The sequence below is a fragment of the Canis aureus genome, chromosome 10, assembly GCF_053574225.1.
Source record: "Canis aureus isolate CA01 chromosome 10, VMU_Caureus_v.1.0, whole genome shotgun sequence".
NCBI lineage: Eukaryota > Metazoa > Chordata > Mammalia > Carnivora > Canidae > Canis > Canis aureus.
The window spans coordinates 3,041,258-3,060,105 of NC_135620.1; the positions used below are offsets into that span (position 1 = coordinate 3,041,258).

Genomic DNA, 18,848 nt, shown 5'->3' on the forward strand with positions numbered 1-18,848 from the left:
CTGACACAGGACTTGATCCCAGGACCCCGGGATCATGCCCTGGCCAAAGGCAAACGTTCAACCATGGAGCCACACAGGTGCCCCCAGTTTTTTTCTTGTAATTGATTTGTTTCATATGGTTGTGGTTGGAAAAGATGTTTAATATGATATCAATCTTCTTAAATTTATTGACTTGTTTTGTAGCGTAACATGTGATCTATCCTGGAGAGAGTTCCATGTATACTTGAAAAGAATGGGTATTCTGCTTTTCTTGGATGGAATACTCTATATATCTGCTAAGTATATCTGGTTTAATTTGTCCTTGAGGGATCCCTGGGTGGCGCAGCGGTTTGGCGCCTGCCTTTGGCCCAGGGCGCGATCCTGGAGACCCGGGATCGAATCCCACGTCGGGCTCCCAGTGCATGGAGCCTGCTTCTCCCTCTGCCTATGTCTCTGCCTCTCTCTCTCTCTGACTATCATAAATAAATAAAAATTAAAAAAAATAATAATAATTTGTCCTTGAAAGCCACCATTTCCTTATTTTCTGTGTGGGCATAATCTATTGATGTAAATGAGGTGTTAAAGGCCCCAAAATTACTGTATTACCGTCAACTTTTTCCTCTAGGTCTGCTAATATTTGCTTTATGTGTGTAGGTGCTCCTCCTATATTGGGTGCATAGAGATCTACAATTCTTATATCCTTTTGTTGGACTGATCCTTTTATCATTATGTCATGACTTTGTCTTGTTACAGTTGATTTGGTTGTGATGAGCTCCTTTGAATTTTTTCTGGGAAACTCTTTAGCTCTTCTTCACTCTGAATGATGACTTTACCACGTAGAAAATTCTTGGCTGTGGGTTTTTCCTTTCAGCACTTGGAATGTGTCATTCCACTTTCTTCTGCCTTGTAAAGTCTCTGCTGAAAATCAGCATATAACCTTAGTAGGTTTCCCTTCTATGTATGTTTGCTTTCTCTGGTTGCTTTTAAGATTTTCTCTTTGATTTCGCCGTCTTGTCTTGTGTGGGATCATCTGTTTGGGGCTCTTTGTGCTTCCTGGTCCTAGAGATCTGTCTCCTTCCCAGGTTAGGGACTTTTTTTAGCTATTGTTTTTTCAGATAAGTTTTCTGCCCCATCACTCTTGTCCTTTTGAGACTTGTATAATGTGAATGGTATAATGTGAATGTGATAAAGCTTGCTGAGATCTTAGAGGTCCTCTAACCTAGTCTCATTTTTATTATTCTTTTTTTTTTTTTTTTTTTTATTATTCTTTTTTTCTGTTCATGGTGGTTGCTTTCATTACCCTGTCTTCCGGGTCGCTCATTGGCTCTTCCACATCCTCTGATCTGCTGCCGACTCCCTCTAGTGTATTTCTCTTTATCATTTTTATCTCTTTCTTGACTTTCTCACCCAGTTCACCCACTGATCTCATAAATTTGGCAAGCATCTCTTTACTTGCTGCCATTCCTTTGGCTGTTTATCCAGCATATCCCTTATTTCCATTTTGTTCACCTTTCTCTTGTGGTTTTGTCATGTTTTTTCATTTGGGATATAGTCCTTTGTCTCATTTTGTCTAATTCGGTTTCTATGTATTAGGTAGGTCAGCTAGGTCTCCTGCTCTTGAAAATAGTGGCTTTATTCCTGTGCTGCCCTAGAACACAACCCCTGTCAACAGAAGAAGCATGGGATGGTTCTAGGAGTGTCCTGTGTGAGCTGTGTGCCCCACTGTCGTGACAGAGTTGCAGATGCTATGGGCGAGTGTGCAGGTGGGGCTGGCTGCAGTCACCCACATCACTTGCTGCAGATATATGGGGCATGATTTGCTTCTTGCACTTTTGAGAGGCCTAGCTGCAACCGCCATGGATACTTATGAGCAGGGCCAGGCCCTGGCCTGGCTGTCCAATTAGCCACTGCAACAACTGTAGGTACACCAGAGCGCCAGGCCTGTTCTCTACATAGCCAGCCAAGAGGCCAGACCAGGTATGTGGGATAGTCTCTGCCCCTCTCCCACCCCCATCCCCAGGGCAGGAGCTGCTTTGGAGGCATGCCTCCTGAGGCAGGTAGGTTGGGTGGAAGATGACCACAGGGGAAGGCTGGCACAAAGCACACAGTGCTGGGATACCTGGGTGGCTCAGCAGTTGCGTGTCTGCCTTTTACTCGGGGTGTGATCCCAGGGTGCTAGGATCAAGTCCCACATCGGGCTCCCTGCATGGAACCCATTTCTCCCTCTGCCTCTTTCTTTGTCTCTCTCATGAATAAATAAATAAAATCTTAAAAAAAAAAAAAAAAAAAAAAAAGGCACACAGTGCTAGCACACCATATGGAGCCATAACTGGCTCCCACAAGCATCCAGTTACCCAGGTTGGGGGAGGGCAGATATAATGGTGCCCGCCAGCACTTTTCTTCCAGGAGAAATCTGCAGCTACCTGCTCCTCCAGCACACATTGTAAAATTAGTAAATCTTCACATATATACCAGCTGCTTTTTCAGACTTATTTCTGTGCTATGTTGGGCCGAGTTATTTAGCATGTTGGCTCTTCAAGGGCAGAGACTTGGTTTCCTGTCACCCTCCAGCTGTGGCAAGCCTCGGATTTTCAAAGCCAAATGTGATCTAGGGACTCGTCTTCCCCGTACAGGCCCTCATGGCCATGCAGAATGTGGGGTCCGATCCCCCTGGCTCCTCTGAGCTGGTGAGGGCCCTCTTGTTTGTGGCCACTCTAGGGGTTTGGTTCCCAACTGCCCCTCCATGACTCCTACCCTTTTTGATGTGACCTTGCTACAAGCAGCTGCGGAGTCTGTCCTACCATGCTTCACAGCATTCTCAGCTAGTTATAGTACATGGAGTTGCTGCCTTGGTGTGTCCATGGTACAAGGTAAGCTTGGGATCCCTCTACCCTACACCTCCAAACCTTTCTCCTTTCTGGAGGCTCCAAACCCAGCAGACCCCACTGCACTTTAAGGCCACAGAATGCAGGTCTGCTTTAGTCTGACACAGGAGCCAGGGCACTAAGGCAGAGGATTGAGCTCTGCTGGGCGCCAGCCAGCCTGGCCAACTTGAGCAATAGTGCAAAGGTCAACCTTTGATGTTGCCACCAGCTAGCTATGTGGCCCTGAATGTCCAAGGGCTGGAATAATGACAGTTATTGATGTGTGGGCCCTAGGTTAACATTTGAACTGGTCGTCATGGGGAATGCTCCCATCGGCATAATTTCTTTTGAAAGTGACAAACTCAAGACTGCATAGTAGTAGTTCAGTATGGTCGCAGCAGGTCAGGGGCAGAGCTGATGGTCCTCTCATCTGTACCAACTGACCACAAGCCTCCTCCACACTAGCCTTGGATGGGGGCACTGTCCAGCCAGTCATTGCTTTCACACTCCTGATTCCTGGTCGTGGAACCTGGCAGAGGAGTTGAGGTAAGAACAATCACTTGCCTTGCTTTGCTAAACCACCAGTGAAAGCAGATCCCTAGCCTGCAAGCCTGAGAACGAGGGCGTAGGCAGAACCGAGAGAAAAGTGTGAGGATGCCGATGGAAAGGTAGAAACAGCGGTGCAGGCATCCTTCTGTCAACACAGGACATGGTCTCTTGTTTCCATTGCAGGACCATGCTGGCCTGGCAGGGAAGGTCAGAGAAGATGGCAGTCACCAGAACAGGGGCACCAGGGAGCTTGCTGTTCCTCAGGGGGGTCCTCCACGTCCAGCCCCACAGGTCAGGGCCGTATCTTCCAAGTCTGAACAATTTCTTCTGCCGCCTGGAAATGGCCCCCGTGTGGACACAGGGCTCCCAGGAACCCTGGCAAAAAACCCTAGGCCATCCAGGGCAGCACTGGCTGAGCAGGGGACCCTCTGGGCCCAGACCGTGAGCAAAGGGTGCCCCGGCAGGCCCTGCAGTACACCCAAGCTTCCCTGGGCACCCCCCACACTCCTGTCCAGGTCCAAGAGGCCCTGCCTAAAGACCTCCAAACAGCCCTGGGACACTGGTCCTCTGGCAAAGGGTAGACCCTTGGTCACAGGAGGGCAGGAGCCCCCACTTGTGCGGCTGTGTGACCTCTTTAAAACTGGTGAGGACTTTGAGGATGACCTGTGAGCTGGAATTAAAATGTTACCAACACAGGCACAAGTTACATGAGCCCTGCTCCATTAGGCGCCTCGGCCACTGAAAAGGGGCTCCCAGATTAGCTTTTAAATGGGACTGGGGGTGGGGGGCACCTGGATGGCTCAGGAGGCTAAGCATCTGCATCACAATCCTGGGGTCCTGGGATCAGCTGCTGAGCAGGGAGCCTGCTTTTCCCTCTGCCCCCTTGCTTCCCCCTGCTCATGCTCTCTCTAGCTCACACTCTCAAATAAAATCTTTAAAAAAAAAAACTGGACTAGGATGATTTATGGGAACTATCAAAAAGGACAAACTATCAGGTCATCTCTGGTTGCAGCATCTTTGATTAAAGTGCTTTTACCATTTAATTACAGGTTGTTTACAACATAGCAATAGGATGGTTACAAAGGAATCTCCTTTTTAAAAGCAACAGGTTTGGAAATGAAAGTAGAGTGGTTATGGAGCAGACAGCATTCTGTGATCACTGGCCCCTCAGGACCACGGGATTCCAGAAGCCCAGTCCTGGGACTGCCCTGCCCTCCAGGACCTGTTCCTCCCCCAGCTGACAGGATGTTGGTTGTACTCAGTCTAAACTTGGAGCCAATCAGGTTTCTAGCACAAAATCAACTACAGGTCAGCCTACTATTTGTCACTGAAAACAAAAAAAAAACAGAAGGCCATTAGGCAAGACACTGTGGACTGCTGGTGTAATCCAGGGGGAGGAGGGATAGGGGTGGGGTGGGTGGAGCAGGAATATGCTATCTGCCCTCCCCGTCCAGCCTGACAAACCCCCCCCCCCCCCGCCACGGAAGCTTCAGGACACCCAGGGAAAGCTGGGAAATGCTGCGCGGCCATCAGCACACGCACTCAGGCCTCCCCCTCCTGTCACCTGTTCTGTAGCCCTCTAGGGCTTCATGCATCCCCGCCCCCCAGGTTCTGGAAGAAGAATGCAAAAAAACTGGCCGCCAGAGAGGCCCGGCTGTTCTACACTATCTCATCACAACTAGGAGTCAAGAAGGGGGACAGAACAGAGAGTGAAAGCTGTCACAACGGCAGCGGATGCTTTGAATACTGGATGGTGTCCAGGGCCGCCCCAATATCGTAGTTCTTGGTCTGCAGGAGCCTGGTGAGCCAGCCACCTTCATCAGAGAAGCCCATGGACAGCATCTGGGAGAGCGACTCGATCAGCCGGGGGTCAGCCTCTGCCAGAGAGAGGACAGAGCCATGAGAAGCAGCTCGGGGTACAGCCCGGCCAGCCAGTGAGCACGCCGCAGTGCCACAAGCCAGCCCTCCATAGGCTCGCTGACCCTCGTAGTACACACACACACACACACACACACACACACACACACACAGAGCCTGACAAGCTCTTCCCATAAAGGGCTGAGGGTGAATCCGCTAAGCTGCTCTGTGGGGTGTGCTCGCCTCTGCACCACAACAGAACAGCCAGGCAGCTTGTAAACAGGAGTGGGGCTGTGCTTCAGCATGACTTCTATTTTGGATGCTGAAATTTTCACCTTATACAATTTTTACATCCTGATCTTTTCCAAACATTATAAAAATGAAAAAAAAAAAAAAATCATTGCTGGCCCGTAAGTGACAGCTTGCTGCCCCCTGCCCTGGTGCAGACAAGATGAACACCCAGAACCCAAAGGGTGGGTTTTCACCTGTGTTATTCTGACACACTGTCATCTTGTGACCGTGACAACCAGAGCATGGCATCCGCTGCTTCTCTTCAGCATGTGCCCTCGAAGCCACAGTCCCCATGTGGCCTCACCACCTCCTCCACGGAGGGGGAGGACCCCAGCTATGACCCCTGCTCCTGGGCCACTGTGCTTCTAAGTCCCACTGCCAGCGACATTCCAGTTCCATATGCTAGAAGGAGGGAACAGGATGGTCTGGAGAAAAAAAAAAACGACACTGCCTGAAATCACTTGCCTGGTGGCAGATGCGGGTAAAGAGCAGCCTCCTTCAGTCCTGTGGGCCCTTCCTGAGAAGAGCCGAGGGAGCCGGGCCCTTCGGATTCAGGCATCTGTAGAGACTGCAGTTCACCTGTGGACGGGTCCACTTCCTTTGAAGACAAATGAGTCCAGTCTTCGTCTCCTCCTGAGCAGTTATCAGACTCCATCTGTTCCTGGAACAGAACCACCCGTGAGCACACAAGCACCAGCTCGCCTGCCCCCAGCCTCCGTTCCTGGGAGCAGCAAGCGTGAAGGCCACAGGAGGAAAGTTCTAGCAGTGGGGTCACAGAATGACATCAGCGCTACCAACGGCACTCCGACCAGGACATGCTTGGGTCAGCTATGCCCGGGGTCCAGAGAGAAACAGTACACAGCGACAGCCCCGGGCCCGGGCGGGTACTCGCCTCGGGCGGCCCCGACTCCAGGGCAACCTTGTCCATTTGCTCAGCTAGCGCCTGTGCGGTGCCCTCCGGGTCCCGATCCACATCGGGTTTGTTGGGGTCGGAAGAGCAGCTGCTGGGCTGAGAGCTTCCCCTGTCCTCCGTGCTGGAGCCACCTGGCGAGACGGGGGTGAGGCGGCTTCGCTTCCCTCCGTGTTCCACGTCAATGTCCACTTCAATGCCTGCAGACACCAAGGGGGAAGCTCAACCTGGAGCTGGCCCGAGGGCCTCCTGGCCAGGGCCACAGTGCATGCGCTTGGGGCTTGGGACGGCGGCGCCGCCACAGACCCGAGAGTCACACAGCCAGTGTGGGACCTGGGCACGGGGCCACTGCTCTGGCCCCAAGGCAAACGGCTGGTCACCTCGGGCCTTCAGGATCCCCGGGGCTTACTGGCTCCCAATACCCGGGCCCCAAACCTGGCCCCTAGAAAATGTCCACAGACTCAGCCACCTCACCAGACCTTCCTCCACTTTCAGCCTAATGGAACCTTAATCTCTGCTAACATCCCGGTCAGCTCTGGAGCCAGGAACCCCAGCAAAAGCCCATTTTCCCCAGCGTAGACAGCAAGCGAGGAACAGGAAGCCAAACACCCCCCGTGGCCAGAGCCCCCAGCCACGTCACCAGGACCATACGAAGCCTAACACTTGGCTGGGGCGGGGGGGAGGGGTGGCTGGTGCCACAAAACACATGCACAGTGACCACAGGCATCCTGCTCTGCCCTGGCGGAGCCCACAAGGCCAGAAGTGCAGGCCCACACATGGCCTCACTTATCAAAGGACAACAGGCCCACAGCTAAGAGACCGTTCCAGAAGGCTTTAGCCAAGATTCCTGGCACCCACCACACAGCCCACCTGCTCCCCAGACAGCTTTCAATCCACACTGCTTTTCCTTTGACTCACGTTTACTGCTTCTTGTTCTAGATCTACACACACCTCCCCCTTCCCGTCCTTTCAAAAACTTAACTTTTAGTGAGAACAACACTCACTGTTTGTTTTACCGCCACTATATAGATCTGGTTCTCTACTTGCCCAGACAGTGCACTTCTTTCCTTGCGGGGCTTTTGTTTTTATAGCATCAACAATGCCTGCTCTTCTCATTTTGCTAACTCGCCCTGTATTGTGCAACAGCTTTCCACAACTGCCACATGGGCTAAGTACTAGACACCCTGCAGCTCACGTATCCCCGGAGACCACCTCCTCAGCACCACCTCCGGCTCCTGCCCTAGACTGGCAGGTCCTCCAGGGCAGAGGTACAGCAGCTACACGGTGACAGCCCTTCCTCTCTGCCTGACACCAGCCACCCTGGCTCAGGTACTGGGTCCCGCTTTGCAGCGCCTTCTCCATTCTGGGTTTTTCTTCCTTTCGGTTGGGGGCGGGGGGGATGGTTCAAGCCAAGGTAAGATGATGAAGACCCTGCACACCTGAGAACAGCTTTGTTCTGGCCTCACAGGAGGCAGCTTCAGTTGAGCATAGCATCCTAGGTTGACAACCATTTCAACTCAGACTTCTGAAGTCACTGGTGGTGTTCCACAGTCTCCAGCACTGGCTCTTTGAGCTCTGCCACCTAGAGCTTTTCCAGAGCCTCCCGGTCTCTAGAGGGTTCTGGGACGGGACAATGAGCTCTGGTGAGGGATCTTTCTGGTCACTGTCCAAGGCACTGCGGAGTCCCCTCAATCCAGAGGTTCACGTCCTCTGGGCTGACATGGTCTTCTGTTCATTTCCTTCCTTCCTTCACTTCTATATGCTCTCTCTTCCTCAAACTCCTATACCTCCTACACTGGGCCTCCAGAACTAACTCTCAGACCTTCTCACCTTTTCACTCTCCTCACCTCTTGTTTTTAGAACATTTCCTTGAAATGACCTTAAAACCTAAGCCTTCTCTTGAAGTTTTATCTTATTTTTCTTCTTAATTCCCAGGAAACGTTATTAATCTGTTCTCTATAAATCTGTTATCATTTCTATGATATCCTGTTCTTCTATCAAGGATGGAAGTACTTATTTGGATCTCATGGAGGATGCGGACACTCTCATCCTTCCCCATGTTCCTTCTTGTCCATACGCTGCGATTTTTCCCCAATGGCTGGCAACCACGGCAGTCTGATCCTAGCAAGGCATTATTAAGAGGAGGCTGCCAGGAGGAACCCCCTGAGGGGCCAGGGCCATGATTCGCTTTCCTCTGGAGGGTGATGGGGCACCTGGCCAGGCAGTGGGATCCTGGGTGGCAGAGCTACAGGACATTGCCCCGGCACACATGGCCTCTCCCGAGCAGGGACACCTCAGCCCCTGCTGGACCGACTGCTCACTCAGGCTGCCGCCTCGCCCTGTGCCCTCCAGCATCTAACCATCAGGTCTCATGCCTGGGATGGCAGGGACCATCATTTGGCTGACCAGCCAGTAATGGCTACAGGATCCTGAAGACTGGTCTTCAAACACCCCCAATTCCCTGGCCTCTGATGCCTCCACACAGTTGCTCACCACCCTCAAAATCCACTGCTTGTCTTTCAAAGTTTAAGGTCATCTTACCTCGTCATCTAGAACTTTCCTTTTTCTTTGTCTGTGTTGCTTTATACTCTTGTGTTTAATCCCTTTATTGTCACTTTGGTAGAGTGAGGAGCAAACAGAGATAAAGACAGGCTTAGTTACCAATACTCCCATCTGCAATATTTAAGTCCTTTTTCTCCTTTTATCCTCTCTCCGACTTTTTTTTTTTTTTTTAAGATTTATTTATTCGTTTATTTGAAAGAGAGAGAGAGCAAGAGAGAACACAAGTGGAGGGGCAGAGGGAGAAGCAGACGCCCCACTGAGTAGGGAGCCCAATGTGAGGCTCAGTCCCAGGACCCTGGGATCATGACCTGAGCCAAAGACAGACGTTTAAGCCACTCAGATGCCCCCTCCCTCCAACTTTTCATCATGAAAGGGTCAAGCAGGGGCACCTGGATGGCTCAGTAGGTTGAGTTTCCAACCCTTGGTTTCAACTCAGGTTCTAATCTCAAACCCCATGTGTCCAGCTTAGTGCTCAGCTGGGAGTCTGCTTGGGATTCTCTCTCCCTCTGCCCTTCCCCCGCACCTGCACACGCACTCTCTCAAGAAATAAACCTTTAAAGAAAAAAGGAAAGGTTCAACCAAACAAAAAAGTTGGAAGAACAGTACAGTGAACACCCATACACCGTCTAACTTTTCTGTGTGAGCAAATGACAGGACCTTTGTAAAGGAATCAGTGACTACAAACCCAAGCCAGAGCAGTCCTGTGACTCCATGGTAGACCCGCTCAGCTGGTTCTTATGGCACCTACCAAACAAGATCTTGGGGTTTTACTTTGAAACCGCTGAGTCACTGCACACAGTCTGCCCTCTGGGAGGTATTACTGTCTGTCCCTCTGGGCCCCTGCTCTGGGAACAGTCCCTTCTAGGCAGTTAGCAGGATGAGTCATCCTAGCTGTCAGTTCCTTGTAACAAAGGAAAATACCTATAACTCTAGAGTTGAATCAATTCCTCAAGTGGCCCTCCTCAACTGAAACCCTCAAAGGCATACTTACTGAAACTTCCCTTGTTTTTCTGGACAGCTCTAGGCTCCTCCCGAGTTGGTACAAAGTAACTCCATCCACTTTGAAAGACCTGAAAAGGCCTTTACCCTTATCCTACAACACCTGAGCACTGCCAAAATTATTCCCGTAAGTCCTGTGTAGGGAATTTGGGTCAAGCTCTAAAACATGCCCCCAGCGCAGATGGGCCTCAGGATGGACAGCAAGTGCGACCCAAAGTCACTGGCAAGCCTTCAAAACACACAGATCCCAGGCCCAACCCAAGACTAATTTACCATGATCCAGAATGTTGACCTGGGATTCTGCACAGCTTCCCGTGCCCCTAAATCACAACCCATTAGAGGACCATCTCTCAAAGTTCAACACAGCCTCGTGCTTTCGTCACCACATCTCGAGTGGCAGCCGGGGTTTAGCAATAGGCTTATCTCCCGATTATGACCTAATCACTGCTCCATTTTTATCCTCCTTAGAAAGCACTAAGAACATCAGCGCTCTTTTCACTTTCTCTAAAGAGCCTTTGACTCCAGTCCCAAAAACAGTATATGGTCTGAGCTATTTCACGGAGCAGCAAGGCCAGGACGTCACTGCTGCTTTGAAATTGTGTCCTGGCCTTGAGGAGTGGCAGCTGAAACGGTATCCAGTGGGAGGCAAGAGCAGTCCTGCCTCCCTTCCCATCTGCATCCTTTCAGACAGGCCTTCTAGGCCACCTGAGCGGACACTTCCTGCCACCGCAGTCACAGAGGTGAGCGCTCTTCTAGGCAAAGATCACAGACCTGCTGTAATCCTGCACCAGAGATCACCTTTGTCATGGACTCCCACTGCCACAGGGCCCAGCCCTGCAGCGACCACTGTCAGGGCTGCAGATGCAACAGGTGCCTTCTAAAGCCTTGGGCCAGGCTCACCACTCGGGGGTACCTGCTTTGGTTCACCCACCCAGACACTTCACACCTGAACTGAGGGCCAGGTACCGGGCATCATATAGAACTCCCGCCTCCCTCATGCCCTGCTCCCTAGCATGGGCACAAGCCTGGTACTCGGCAAGCACCAAAAAGGCTGGTACTGCAAAAGACAAAAGGGAGGAAAAGAGAAATGGCCTCTCAACTAATGACTCACCCAAGTCCTTGAGTAAACCCTGGGCTGTTTGTAGGGTGGACGTGAGGAGCAGACTGTCCTCTGTGGGAAGAACAGTCAGAGGCTGACAGGCCAACCCCGTAGCTCAGCCTACTGGGATTATCCCAACCAACCACTCTCTGATTCCACTTCATTCCATGGGGAAAGCTCAAGAATCTGTCAGGGAATTCAAATGAGTGGCCTGCAGTGCCGCGCTATGGCAAAGGCCTATGTGACGCTACAAGGGCACGGCAGTTAGCATTCCTCTACAGCAACCCAGGGGCCAGCCGCCCAAAGCCACCCATCACCCAGCACTCGGAGTTGCTGCCACTCCCAAAGTACAGAGGCAGCCACTTACCCAAAGGGCTCAGGGCAGCCGCCACACTCTCCCCGACATTCTTGAGGAAATTCACACTGGGATCCTCCGATGGACCAGAAACTTTGGTTTTCAAAGAAACAAAAACATTCAATTCAAAGCAGATTTCTCAAGGACTTGAACACCTGTTACAATCACATCACCTTCATCACAGGGGCCATCCATCCCTGGGACCCTGCCCCTCCATCCCCACCATTCTGGGCTGCTCTGTGACACTGCTGTTCAGAAGCCGGGGGGGATTCACTGCATGGGGTATGAAATATGGACCCCATTCTAGCTCAGATGTCAAATATCAAACAAACCTCCTCACCTTGGTTCCAAAGAACAAGGTAAACCAGAGGAACAGAAAAATAATAAATTTAGAATAAAACCAGAATCTAAAATTCTGAAACACAAGTTATATGTTAAGTGTTTAACTCTGTGAATACGCTTAAAAATATTTCAGCAGGATGCCCTGTTGGCTCAATCAGTAGAACATACAATGCTTGATCTCAGGGTCGTGGGTTCAAGCTCCCAGCTAGATATAAAGCTTACTTAAAAAAAATAAATAAATAAAAAGGCTTGACAAGATGGGGTGTGGTTTAGGACTGGGCCGAGTCTAAATCTAGTGTAGGTGAATCAGTGGCCATGGGCCATCAGGAGCCTCCATGTCCTGTGTGCGAAATGAAGAGGACACTCCCCACTTTGCAAGGCTGAGGATTAAGCGCCCCGCCCCCCCCCCAGCCACAGGCTCAGCAGCCACGCAGAACTTGGGAAAGGCCCTCCAGCTCTCCCAGCCCTGACAGCTCCCGCCACAGTAGCCCACAAATGCAAGCCTCACCTGATTCTGCCGCAGGGCCAGGGCGGGCATCCCCAGCCCGGGGAGGACGCGGGCTCCAGTTCCCTGGTGGACCCATCTCCCAGCCAGGCCACCCAAAGTGCCCGTGTTTCAGCTTTCGGAGCCAGCGGCTATGAGAAAAGCCCTAGAGAGGAGGTAGCAGAGGGGTAGAGTGACACCAGAACAGAGCATGCCTCCCTGCACCCGGTGCCCACCCCAGCCTGGAGAGAAGCCCCACTCACCTCTGAGAAGGGCCCGAAGGTGCCGGGGAAGACAAGCTTGCTATGCTCCCGATGCAGGCCCTTTCCCTCACAGGCAGCACACAGGTCATAGTCCGGGCAGACGCTGCACTTGTAGCGGGTCCCCACCACTGGCCCATTGCAACCGTCACAGATCACATTGGGGTGCACCAGGCCACGTGGTGCCTCCTGAGCGCATGGGGGGCGGTGGTCCCGCCGACACTCCTTCTTCTCTACAGGGAGGACAAAGAGCCATGAGGTGGGACCCTGTAAGTTTCCCATTTGTCACCACTGTGGAGCTTGTAGGTAGCAGGACCCCTGGCCCTGCTCTCCAGACACAGAGTCCATGCAGAACTCAGCCATTGGAGGGACAGCAACAAAGGGACCCGAGAACCTGCTGGGAGGGTCCCAGTCCCGTGCCTGTTATCCAGGTACATGTGGCCCAGGCCAAGTGACAAGCAGCAGGGAGCTGTGTCTGTACAGCTTTGGCCCTGCCCCGTGTTAAAATAAACCCCCATGGTATCCCCAAAGCTGCCCCCTCCTACCCCCTTAGTCTGGGCACAATCAAGAGAGAACCCAGAGATCCTCAGGCCCCACCCCTGTGGTCGTTGGGATTCCTTTCTCAGGCCAAGCACAGAGGTGATTCTGTCTTAAACCACTCCCAGGTTCTTCTCCACTACTTTGAAGGGATTTCTCCAAAACCTCAAAACAGGTCTTACTCAGCAAGAAGCATCCAGCTTCAGGCAGCACCCAAATCAGACCTTTACCTTTAATGTAAATGCGGAAGATGTCATCCTTCACATAGGACATTGCCATTGTCAGTTCTTCATCACTGGAAAAGGCAACCAAGTCTCCATCCTCATCTAGATTATTTAAAAGACAGCACGTGAGCACCCAAGGTTTCTCTGTGGGACACAAGCTACTGAAAAGTGCTAGAAGGGTATCCACGGGCCTAGGAACCGAAGCACACCTGCGTGAGCCAGTGGGCAGCAGGGCTGAGGCCAGATTGCCTGTTCATTGTGCCACTGCCTACAAGTTAAGTCCTCCAAGTTGGGCCCTGGGCACCCAGAGGACACAGAGCATGTTTGTGCAGGGGCAACTGGCTTCCTGCCACTCTGCCTCTGAGCCAGCTGCCACCTCCATGCACATCTGATCAGGCCTGGGCCCAGACCCATCTTCAACTGTAGGAGATCCTCACCTATGACCCCTCCAAAGGCCTTGGGCCTCCTGTGGTTTAGGAGAATCAAGCAGATGAGTACATCTGCCCCCAACGAAGCTAAAGTATTCATATATACTCTTTGATTTTTAATTGTAGATTTAGCAAAGGATGTTAAAGTACCACCATGCAGGCTGAACCAGCTCTGTGGGCCACTGGATGCAATAGCCACCATAAAAACAGCCACCATAAGAACAATGGCAGTGTCAGAACGTGATAACCCAAACACTCACCAACTAATGAGTGGATAGAGAATGTAGTATGTCCAGAAAATGGAATGTTATTCACCACACAAAGGAATGAAGTACGGACATACACAAGGACGCAGGTAAACCTTGAAAATGTTATGCTGACTACAAGAAGCCAGTTACAAAAGAATATGTGAAATTGGGGTGCCACGTATACGTCTACACGGACCGTCCAGAATAGGGACCTCCACAGAGAAAACTAAGCAGCAGAGTTCCTTTCCCAGGTGAAGCAGAGCTCCTTCCTACGCCTGTGAGCACGGATGCACGAGTCTCTCACAACTGTTCACGTTAAAGGGACGAAGTACATGGGAGGTGAACTACAGCTCCATAAAGTCGTCACAAAAACAAACCAGGAGCTGGTCTGGCCAGCCGGCAGCGCTCCGGAGGGAGGTCCCGGCACTGCCCCTCCCAGGGGCCGGCCTTGGCTGCCCGCCTCGCCCCCGGCCGCAGCCGCGCGGCACCCCGCACCCCACCCCCAGCGGCCGCCGGGCGCACCGCGCGGCCAGAAACGCAGCGAGCATCCGCCGGCGGACAACCTCCGCGCTCGGGCCGGCCTCCCGCGCACCCTCGGGGCCACCCCACGCAGCCCCCGCCAGCCCCGATCGGCGGCAGCCGGGGCGAGCCGAACTGGAGCGCGAGGTCGCCGGGACCTGCGACGTCACGGCGGGGTGGGGGAGGGGCGGCGCCGAGCGCCCCGCCCCCGCCCCCGCCCCCGCCCGGGCTCCCGCCCCGACGCCCGCCCCGACGCCCGCCCCGGCGGCGCCGGCCCGCTCACCGCGGTAGTGCGTCTGGAAGCCGCCGGGACGCAGCACCGGGAACAGGGCGGCCACCCGGCTCAGCAGCCTCTCGCAGGGCCCGGGCCCGGCCGCCGCCTCCGCCTCCATCTCCGCCTCGGGCTCGGGGCCGAAGCAGAAGCTGAAGCGGCGGATTTCGCGCGCCGCGTCCTCCTTGCCCAGAAGGTAGGCCTTCACGGTGAGCGACGCCATCGCGGCGGGCGGCGGGCGGCGGAGCGGCGGGGCCGCGGCGGCGCGGGGCGCGCGGCTTTTGTAGAAAACGAGGGAGGCCACGCCCTGGCCGCCTCCGGGGGCGGACCTCCGCGCCCCGGCCCGCCCCCCGCGCCCCCGCCCGCGCCGCCCCGCGCGAGCCGCCCTGCCGAGGCCCCAGCGCTGCCCCCTCCCCTCCGTCGGCCCCTCCCTCCGCTCTCGGCCCTGGGTCTCCGGCGCCCCCTGTGGCCGGCCCCCCGTTACTGTCCTCAGGGCCCCCGGGGCCCCCGGGGCTGGCCGCGGACGCTGCCGGCACCTGGGGCTGGGCTCCTGCCGCCTCCCCTGCAGGGAAGCCCCCCCAGGGGTCCTGCCCCAGACCCCTCCCGGGCCTGGCCCTGGCCGTGACTCAGCAAAGCCGAACGGAGGCCGCCGGGGATGCCTGAGGCAGGAGGGGGGCGGGGGTCAAAGGGGCCCAACGCACGGGCTCCTGAGGTGCTCTCCTGTCCGTTGGAAGCACCTGGCTGTGCGGGTGGCCGCCTGCTCCACCGCCCCCAGCATCCTCCATGACGGCCACTTCCTGGGTTGAGGGACGCAACCAGGGCCTGAGCAGACTTGGGCCTGAGCATCAGAGGACCTCCCAGTGTACTGGGGGGAAGGTGGGAAGGTGCCTGAACTGCACAGGGTCCTCTCACCCTCGCCTGGCCAGAGGGCCAGCCAAGGCTTCCTGGAGCCTCACTGGGCATCAGGTGTTCGGTACAGTCCAACAGACTCCCCATGGGCAGCCAGTCACCCACCTGTCTACACAGAGTTCACTGCAGCAGGTGGTGCCCAAAAGGGCCTGTGTGGTCTCAGGCCTCTTGGCCTCGTGGGCATCCCAGAGGTCAGACCAATAGCCCTCCAGCTATTGGTAACCAAGTAACACTGCTTTATGTGACAAAACCCACCTGTTCACAGGTCTGGAGGAAGGTGGGGGAAGGGTACATTACCCTATGAAGTCTCCCAGGTGGGGTCCTAGGAGTAGAAGTCAGACTTGCAGAGTCAACGTTATGTCCTCTCATGGTGGGGTTTGTGGGAACAGGGAAAACCTCAAGAAATGGGAACCCCAGAAGGGAAGGGTGGGTGGACTTTGCTCTCCGATCGGATGGGAAGGCGATTTGCTTATGGGAACACAGCAGGGACCTGTCTCCACAGGTGTGGCTAGTGCTTCCCCGGGGAGGTGGGGGCTCCAGAGTATGCATACCCAGCCCAAGCAACCCTTTACAGAGGCCGTACTCTCTCAGGCCCCTCCCTGTGTCGTGCCTGGGAAGGTGACCCAGTGCCCATTGCCCTGCAGACAGGGTCAGAGGATGGACCAAGGCAGTGCTGGGCAGAGGCTGCTGGGGCCCACAGGTGTCCTTGGGTGTGACTCAAGCCCGGGAGCCTCGAAACCCAGGACAGGCTGGGCCAGGAGCCCAGCTTCCCCCCCACCCCAAGTTTTAGTGGCCTCATCTGAGTGAGTGGGGGTGCAGAAGGAGAGCCCTAGGGCTCTGGGGAACCTCTGGTCTCAGGCAAGGCTTGAGGGCGGCCTCTGTCCAATCAAGCAGTGGAAACAGATGCTGCCAGCAAAGCCTGCTTTGCTTTCTGGCCATATGGCCCCATTTGGGATTGTGTGGGTTTTCAAGGAGGGAAGGAGAGAGCTTCGGGGAAAAGGGATGGCAGGAAATGGGGCCCAGGGAAGCCAACCTGAGGTTGACCCCCACACACACCCAGAGAGTCCTAGCTCTGGCCTTCCCAGGATGCCCTACTGCCCAGTGGCCCTTGCCCTGCCCTCCCCCAAGGCCAGTGAGAAGTAAACAAGGCAGCAGCTGGGGAACCCCCTGGCAGGGCCCTGTCGCCTCCCGGGAGAGGTCAGGTGGTCTGGCCGGCAGTGAGTCAGCATCCCATGACCACCGTCATTAACAGGGGGGATCCCCACCCCGCTGCCACCTATTTCAGTGACATTTTAACAGGCAGCCAGGCAGCAGGGGTAGGGAACAGGACCCTGAGCCACAGGAGCCCACAGAGGCCCAGGGTGGCAGGGAGCTGGCAGCAGAGATACCAGAGCCAACCAGACCCTGTCCCCATGGTCCAAGGATGCTTCTGACATTGGCCACCCTTCCCCTCCCTGCACATCAGGGACCTCCCCTGGAACCACTGGCACCCGTCAGAAGACCCACTATCAGGATGCCTGGTGGCTCAGCGATTGAGCTTCTGCCTTCAGCTCAGGACGTGATCCTGGGGTCGAGTCCCACATCGGGCTCCCCACATGGAGCCTGCTTCTCCCTCTGCCTGTGACTCTGCCTCTCTGTGTGTCTCTCATGAATAAATAAATAAAATCCTTAAAAAAAAAAAAAAAAAAAGGAAGGGATCCCTGGGTGGCTCAGCAGTTTAGCGCCTGCCTTCCGCCCAGGGCGTGATCCTGGAGACCCAGGATCGAGTCCCACATCGGGCTCCCTGCAAGGAGCCTGCTTCTCCCTCTGCCTGTGTCTCTGCCTCTCTCTCTCCTCTCTGTGTATTCTCATGAATAAATAAATAAAATCTTTATTAAAAAAAAAAGGAAGAAGAAGACCCACTCTCTACTAGTCTAGCCAACTTCGGCATATGGCAAGCTTCTCAGTGTCCTCATCTTGAAATGGGGCTTAGATGGGGCCCCCTCTGGGATAATGCCCCCTGGGTGTGCTAGAGGTGTTTGGGCTGCCTTGGGGGGCATCAGCTGGGGGTGGAGGTGTCTGGAAGGGTTTGAGTTGAGAGAGTGGAAAGCACTAAAGAGACCTTTGTCAGGAGTTTCTGGGGGACGAATGGGGGCAGCCAGGAGATCATCTGATTTGGTTTATTGCTACGGAGTATGTTGGAACCTTCTCATTACCTCCTCCCTTCAGAAATACTCCCATCCCTTGACAACGTTTTTTTTGAAGTTCTGTTTATTTTCTTTGTGGTATGGAGCCAAACCTACAGATGAGTGCTGGGGTGACTAGGTCCGAGGACTGAGTTTGTTTCTCTGTGGAGGAAGTGTGGTTCATGTCTTCCACTCCTTTCCACTCCCTCACAAAGGAGGGACACACCCCCACCATGATTCCTAACCATGCCAGCTCATTCCACCTGATGACTTTCCCCTGGCTCCTCCCCCTATCTAGAACTCTCCCTCTTTTCTGCATTGTCATCCTCTCCACAGGGCCTGAGAACCCCCTTGGGAAAATCCCCAGACACTGGATGTCACCTCCTTTTAACCCTTCCTGCAAAAGCTCACAGCCCAGCCAAGGGGTGGGAGGATGGAGCATGGGGGTTGGGGGAGTGGAGCATGGGGGTTGGGGGAGTGGGGCATGGGGTGTGGGGCATGGGGTGTGGGCTTTGGGGTAGTTCGTAAAGCAAAGGGACTTAGGATGCCCGGGTGGTGCATCCAACTCTTAGTTTTGGCTTGGTGATAGAGTTGAGCGATTCAGGCCTGCATGGGGCTCCACACCCATGCTCCACATTCAAAGCAGAGTCTGCTTGAAGATCTCTCTCCTTCTCCCTCTGCCCCTCCCCCTCCTCTGTCTCAAAAATAAATACATATAAATATATATTTTAGATTTTATTTATTCATTCATGAGAGACACAGAGGCAGAGACACAGGCAGAGGCAGAAGCAGGCTCCCTATGGGGAGCCTGATGTGGGACTCGATCCCAGGAACCTAGGATCACGCCTGAGCCAAAGGCAGATGCTCAACTGCTGAGCCACCCCGGTGCCCCAATAAATAAATCTTTTTTAAAAAAAGAAAAGGGTCTCGGAGATCCCTGGGTGGCTCAGCAGTTGAGCGCCTGCCTTCAGCCCAGGGTGTGATCCTGGAGTCCTG

The 18,848-nt window shown here is 54.1% G+C and overlaps 2 protein-coding genes and 1 long non-coding RNA gene across 9 annotated transcripts in view; 2 read left to right on the forward strand and 1 right to left on the reverse strand.

Annotated features, from left to right (window-relative positions):
* The window catches only part of MRNIP (MRN complex interacting protein), a 25,130-nt gene extending 20,452 nt beyond the window's left edge, over window positions 1-4,678 (forward strand). For 3 of the 4 annotated variants that reach the window (XM_077911144.1, XM_077911142.1, XM_077911143.1), the window contains one exon: window positions 3,576-4,678. In XM_077911144.1, the coding sequence (XP_077767270.1) occupies window positions 3,576-4,061 (486 nt within the window). In that variant the 3' untranslated portion in view covers window positions 4,062-4,678. Of the gene's footprint in view, window positions 1-3,308; window positions 3,390-3,575 lie in introns of all 4 variants that reach the window. The other variant, XM_077911145.1, reaches the window with a different exon arrangement.
* Window positions 4,394-15,038, reverse strand: SQSTM1 (sequestosome 1). Of its 4 annotated transcripts, none has more exons than XM_077911139.1 (9): window positions 14,791-15,038; window positions 13,319-13,414; window positions 12,555-12,784; window positions 12,316-12,457; window positions 11,478-11,558; window positions 11,123-11,182; window positions 6,433-6,650; window positions 6,006-6,195; window positions 4,394-5,269 (listed from the first exon to the last, which is right to left on the reverse strand). In XM_077911139.1, exons 1-9 carry the CDS (start codon window positions 14,999-15,001, stop codon window positions 5,112-5,114), a joined length of 1,386 nt encoding a protein of 461 aa, XP_077767265.1. In that variant the 5' UTR covers window positions 15,002-15,038; the 3' UTR covers window positions 4,394-5,111. The 4 variants fall into 4 exon arrangements, with proteins under 4 accessions (XP_077767265.1, XP_077767264.1, XP_077767267.1 ...); XM_077911138.1 differs by having other exon boundaries at window positions 6,006-6,201; window positions 14,791-15,036; XM_077911141.1 differs by lacking the exon at window positions 14,791-15,038 and adding an exon at window positions 14,001-14,119 and having other exon boundaries at window positions 6,006-6,201.
* On the forward strand, window positions 4,881-10,956 carry LOC144321860 (uncharacterized). The gene is made up of 2 exons (XR_013387362.1): window positions 4,881-7,779; window positions 10,480-10,956. It is a non-coding gene; the product is annotated as an uncharacterized LOC144321860 (long non-coding RNA).
* Window positions 15,039-18,848: the final 3,810 nt, after the last annotated feature.